This window comes from Thalia democratica, chromosome 5 (genome assembly GCF_965202585.1).
Source record: "Thalia democratica chromosome 5, ktThaDemo2.hap1.1, whole genome shotgun sequence".
Lineage (NCBI taxonomy): Eukaryota > Metazoa > Chordata > Thaliacea > Salpida > Salpidae > Thalia > Thalia democratica.
The window spans coordinates 60,461,502-60,468,053 of record NC_139169.1 but is presented as its reverse complement, the minus strand read 5'-3'; the positions used below and the strand labels follow the sequence as shown (position 1 = coordinate 60,468,053).

At 27.0% G+C, this 6,552-nt stretch overlaps 1 protein-coding gene across 1 annotated transcript; it reads right to left on the bottom strand.

Annotated features, from left to right (window-relative positions):
• Nucleotides 1-949: 949 nt before the first annotated feature.
• LOC145836976 (uncharacterized) lies at nucleotides 950-4,842 on the bottom strand. Its single transcript, XM_082944745.1, has 9 exons — nucleotides 4,730-4,842; nucleotides 4,299-4,418; nucleotides 3,849-4,163; nucleotides 3,462-3,521; nucleotides 2,909-3,172; nucleotides 2,697-2,798; nucleotides 2,141-2,371; nucleotides 1,934-2,011; nucleotides 950-1,063 (listed from the first exon to the last, which is right to left on the bottom strand). Exons 1-9 carry the CDS (start codon nucleotides 4,805-4,807, stop codon nucleotides 950-952), a joined length of 1,362 nt encoding a protein of 453 aa, XP_082800871.1. The 5' UTR covers nucleotides 4,808-4,842.
• Nucleotides 4,843-6,552: the final 1,710 nt, after the last annotated feature.

Sequence of the window (6,552 nt, the reverse complement as noted above, 5' to 3'; positions counted from 1 at the left end):
TTAATTATTAAACAACTTTTACAAACTTTAAATAAACTTCAATCGCTAAAGTTGCACTTTTGCAAAACAGAACTTTAATCTCTGTTATGAAAATAATTGAGACAAGTTACGATAAACTATCATTTAAGTTTTGTTAAAATTTAATATTGAAAACACAAATTTTGATATCGTTTAAAAACTTGTTATTTTCATATTTTGACTAGAAATATTCGTTAACCTTTGGTTTATTTCAAGAGCAACAATTAGAGATCTTAACAGAATGCTATACTTAAAAAGAAAACTTTTAACGTGAAAATAACAATAAAATAAATTTAAAATTACTAGTTCTATACATACTAAAAGTTTTAAAAGTTGGTAAATTTCGAAAATTCCACACCAAAGAATATCTAGTGTAACTTTCAATCTGCTGACAATTATACATAAGACTTATTTTTTTTACTGTTCACTAAAAATCTCATAATATCTAAGCTATGTAACTATGTAATTTATGTAAGTTGATTGTTGCCGCTATACTAGTTATTGTCCACTTACTCCTCAATATTTTTTTTATTTCTTCCCTTTTGCGCCCTATTTTGAGATATTTTACTATTGTAAACATTCTCTGTTAATTGAAGCAAAATGATAAAGTTTGATTGTTTTGTCGATTTACATTTTGTTTTCTATTCAAATTGAATATTTGTAAAATTTTTCATTGTTTTCATGTTTTTGTGTATAATTTCTTTAAGCTATAATATTAATTTTTATATTACTATTTTCTTGGTATGCTTATGTTTAAAAGCTGCTAGAGAAGTGTTGCTATACTGTAACATCAACAAAAAACATCTATATTTTTATAAAGTATTTATTTGCATAAAATATAAGTATAATGTGAGAAAAAAAGGTAGGAAAAACATATACTTTAGTACAAGTGTTCTCGTAAAATTCGGTTTTAAAACAACAACAAGCTTCATTAAACAAGTTCTACTGGAACTATACTCTTGAGTTCAGCATTCACATTGTTAGGAAATGGCGGGTAGCATCTGATCTCAACAAGCTCGAAATTTTCTTTGCTACCTAGTTTGATCTAAAATTTATTCATCATTTTGCATTAAAGAATCGATAATCATATTAGTTAAAAGGTTTTCTGTATTAACTATTTTTTAATTGACAGACAGCGAGTTTCAATATAAAAATTTTATCAACTTTGTTTTGGAATAAATAACAGATATTTTTGAAAAAACGTCTTTTATTAAGTTTAAATTATAAGAAAAAAATAAGTGTAAGCAATAATATTTCAAACTATAAAATTTTATTTACAAATTTTCTTAATTTTATGTTCAAAGTTATGTGTTTTAAAACAATTTTTCAGCACTGTTATCTGAAATTTTTAAAGTAGTTTTAATTAAAAATTAAATATCTAAAAGTTCTTTTAATTTGCCTAAAAATAAAAGTCTTTTAATTTGCTTTATTTTAAATTATTTAATTTAGCATAAATAGTTGAAGTATAAAACAGATGTAACAAAAAGAATCTTAAGAAAATATGGCTGTTTAAGCTTTAAAAAATATCGACAAATTATACTTTATTAACGTGAAGTTTAAATTTAAGCTAGACTGATTTAAAGAGAATGTCTAACTTAAGAAAATATAATTTTAGAAAGTTTAGTTTTAATAACAATCAAATTTGAATCGTTGAAATGAGTAAAACTTGTTGTTAAAATAAATTTTGATAATTATCTACGGCACATAAAAATTTAGGCTTCTGCTTTGAAAACTTCGCTGATTTTTTAACTGATTTTATTATTAAATAAGATGAATCTTAATCATTCAAAGTTTTTATATCCAAAGTAAACACCTTAAGATCTTAATTTATATGAAGCAAAAAAGAATATTGTGCTTGAAGTAAAAGTTTAAGTCAAGAACACATTAGTTTATTAAACTTCAAAGTGAGACTAACCAATGCTTTAACCAAAAATCCTTTCAAGTCACATTTGTATTTCCACAAAGCCACATGAAAATCGCCATTCGGATAAAACTGCAAATTATTGAAACTTTAAAGTATAATATTGCTTCCTATTTATGAAAGCGTAAAATATAAATAGTTTTGAATAAATCAAGTATAAATGCATGAAGAAAAGAATCAGGTCACAAGCATCTGACAAACCTTTGACACAAGTTTGTGGATTTTCTCACCGCTATTTTCACCCCTGTCGTTGCCTTCAAACACCAAGCTCCAGTCAGTGGGCAGGTATATGAGCTCGCCGCCGATCGAAGGGATGATCCTGAGGTTGCTGATCCGGTAATCCCCCTCATTCAGCTGCACGTCTACAAACACGACGCCCTGGGGAGCGAAAACTTCTCTGCTTCCGAGCACGACGTTCTTCTTCACTTTTATCTTTGGGAGTTTAAATTTGTTAAAACGCTAAAAATTCACTTTTGGATGTTGAAAACAATAAGAAAACAAAAGAAATACAGCATGAAGTTGTTATGCTTAAATTGGAGTGTTATATTAAATAATTACAACTACTTTGTTTTTGACTATTAGTTCTTTAGAGTTTTTATTAGAGTTTTTTTTTTTTAAATAACAAATAAATTAAAAAAAAAATCACAAATAAAATAACGTTTATAAAATAATTAGATGCAGTTTAATTTATCATAAAATTCATAGAAATTGTAAATAAATATAGTATAGTAACGAATATCAAATCAATATTAATTACTTCTATCTGGTAACATGGTTCTCTGGTGCTGTACTTTCCGCGAAATCTTCTAGGTACATAAGTATTGCAGTCTTGCAAACCAGCACAAACTTTATTTTTTACCTAATAATAAAACAAATAGTTGATTATTTATTAGTTTAATCAAATTATGTTTATATTGGTCCTATAATAGATAAACTGTTTTAGAGGCTATCGATTTAAAGTCAACTGACCAATAAGGCAATGTTCTCAACTTCTGCGTTCATTGCTTGCCAGTCACTAAAACCTCCAACTTGACCTGGCACGTAATCGTCGCTTGGCACAGATTTTGCATTTATTACCTTGTATGTATTGTCATTACTATATATGGTTAGAAGGACGTATTGGTCTTCAACTTGCGTAAATTGGTCTTCACCTTGTAAAAATTGGTCTTCCCCTTGTACACATTGTTCTTTAACTTGCGGTGCATTTGGTATACCGTCATAAATTGCTTTAGCCTAAAAGTTATTTACTTTAAAATAACAGAAACTTGTACAATGTGTCGCTTTATTTGTGATTATTTTACAAACAAAATTGCTTTAAAACCTTGTTCACTAAATAATTCTAAATTTAACATTAAAAAGTTACAATATTTTTAAACATCGTTCATAATTTTTCATTGTTATAATTATAAAAAGTACTAAAACTATAATAACTTTTGATAGTTACAGTAGTTTTAGAGTATGTTAGTTTATTTTTATCTATTGTTTAAATTTTGGAAGTATTTTTCCTAAGTAAATAACTTACTAAAACTGTATATATCCTTCCAGATTCTTGGAGTCTACATACAAAAGCCAAAGCTATGACCTGGAAAAAAGCAGTAATTTTATAATCTGTAGAAATTTTGTCTTATCCATAAAAAAATGCAATATAATTGTCCTGGACATGACTTTAAACTGTATCCTGGTGTATGACTCGATAACCGAAAGGTTTTTTTCGTACACCAGGAGGTCCTAGGATCAAATAGCGTATTTTTCGTTCAATAAACAATATATACTGAAAAATAACTTAATTTTTTTTTTTAGTCTCAGGCTTTAAAAATAACACCATACTTGATTTAAGCTTTTTAAATTCATAATGATTATGTTTTATTTTATACAATCTATAAACACATATTGAATTAATCATTATTACATTGGACAGAGGAACCGGAGCATTAGGTCGTGGGAAATAAAAAGGCCAGGGTCCATCATAGGGGATTTTAAAAATCTTGTTTAAAACTTTTTGAATTTCATGAGTGGCCGGTACCAAAAAACTTTCGACGGGATAATCATCCCCAAACTTCAAGTGCTCGCCTTTTTCATCTCCATCGAGAACTTTCAGCTCGTTCATGAGACCCGGATGTTTCTTGTTGCTCACTCTAACAACTTTGTGGCTGTTTCCAATAAATTCAATTTCAACTAGTATGAACGACCCGTAAGCTTTGTAGCTGCCTTTCTTGATTTGAACCTGTAAAAAACGATACTTCAGCTAAATAAACTATAAAATTTCGCTTTATAACTTAACACTTAGTCGTTATTTAAAAAATAGTTAAGTTATTTCACTTTAAGATAGTAATAAGGTATTTTTTTAATTTTTTCTAACCAGCAGCTGAATGCTTATGACATCGTAAGTTTGATCTTTTGAAAATACTTTATATTCTCTAAACTCGAAAACAACAAACACATCGGTTGCACCAATCATCACTTCAACTTGAGCTTTAATCTGCAAAAATAAATTTATTTAGTAATTATTTGATTCAAAAATAAATTTTTTTTGTTTTTTTATTACAGTTATAGAAAAGTAGTTACATAAAAACACCTTGTTTTAGTAAAACTATAAAAGTTTAGTAGCACTACTATTTATTAAAGTGTAACAAAAAGTTTTGGTAAACCATAAATTACCGTGCACAGTAGCGAGTTACTACTTTTCAATATGCTATTACTTTTTAACGTATTTATCAAACGTAGAAGCTAGAAAACTAACGAGTGTAGTAAAACACAGCATTAAAATGGTATAACATTTTTTTAACTTACATCCACCATATCTAATCCATGATTGTTAGCTTCGTTGACAGGCTTCCAACTAGACCAAAGACCCTTGATGGCTGACATAACTGTTTACTTTTTAGCAATAAACAATAAACGCTGAGATTTGCAAAATATAATTTATTTAAGTAGGTTGGTTTTCTTGGCTCAAAAAGTATCAAATCTTCATTTTACAAGTTATTATAGTTTACTTAAACCAAAACTTTACTAGCATTTCTTAAAATAAAATAATTTTTACAAATATTATCCAAAATGTATTTCGACTTTTTTTGTTTGGTTTAGTTACATATACACCATTGTATTCTTAGATTGTTATATAACTACTACCGACCGTTATTCAATACCAGTCTTTTGTTTGGTGAAATGTATTTGATATTTAATTTTGCATACCTAAATTAATCCTAACTAGTTAACATAATTAAGTTATTTCAAGTATTAAATACATCTATGCATAGTACTTTGACATTGTTGAGTTCGAACAATGTTAGTGCTACAAACATTTTTCTAAGAACTTTTGCATAAAAATCTTTGCAAAATATTTTTGAGCATAAGTCTAACAGCAATTTTGTTAGTTTCCTTAAAGCAATAAAGTTTTATAAACTAATTAGTCTGTTTATTTGGTAGCTAACAAGTTCTAAAACTGATAGAAACAAGCTTTAGCTAAGCAGTTTATATACCAGTTTATCTGTTGAAATAATAAACTTTTTCCTTTTTCCTTTTCCTTGTTGGTTAATTATCCAGCTTTAATCTTCCGTCACAACTACGTGTGGTCAACTTTTTGCTTGAACTATAATTATTTTTTCTCCTTAAAAAAATATTCAATTGAAAACGTTTAAGCTTAAATTTAAAAGAACAACACTTAGCTGTGTAGGTGTGCTTACAACTCCAATCCGAGCACGATTCCCGTTTTTTTTTTCTTATTTGTTTGTTTATTTTTAACATTTTTGTTAGTCTTTTTATTTATAATTTTTTTTTACAACCACCGTTACTACTAACCCTTACCCTTCGTCGGTAAGCGGTTCTCGGATTTGATTGGGCGGGAACTGTACGCAGATGGGAATTGATCGCGAGTTAGAACTGTGCGGTTTAAGCTGTGTGTATGAAAAATTTCAACTTTAAACTCAACTTAAAGTTTTGAAATTGTTTAAACTTTGTTTAAAAATCTTGTTTAAAATATTTTTTTGGTTTTTTAGTATGTATTAACAAATAAAACTTTAGTCGAAAAAGTTTAAATATGTATAATTTTTAAGGTCCATATTTTACTTTTTATGGTAAATTAAAACGACTTGTTTATAGTTTAAATATTTTGAGTGCTTAAATTGAACTATTACAACAAAAAACGTATTTTTTTATTGACTTTAATAAAAATAAAGGCTCATATTCACTTTTTATGAAGAAAATCAGTTGAAGAAAACTTTTGTATTTGCGGGAAAAAAACTTCAAAAAGAATCAAGTATTTTTAATTATGGTCAGCTACATTAATATAAATAGTTATTTATAAAGCATAATATAAGACTTTCGAAACATATAGCTACTACAAAACATTTAAAATTATAAATTAGTTATAATGTTTAATATTTTTGGTGTGTTTGCAGTCTTGAAATTTTAAAAAACTGAAATAATAATCTGTAAAAACTAATTAAAACTGTATTTCGATTCAAAAAGCTTTAATAAAAATAGTTCACTTTAAAAAGTATTTAACTTTTGCATAATAGTTTAAATCGTATTATACAATATAGTTTAAAACACATTTATTCTTCTACTATTTGTTTTCTCTTGTTACTACAGTAATAAGGACAACAATAAGGCAA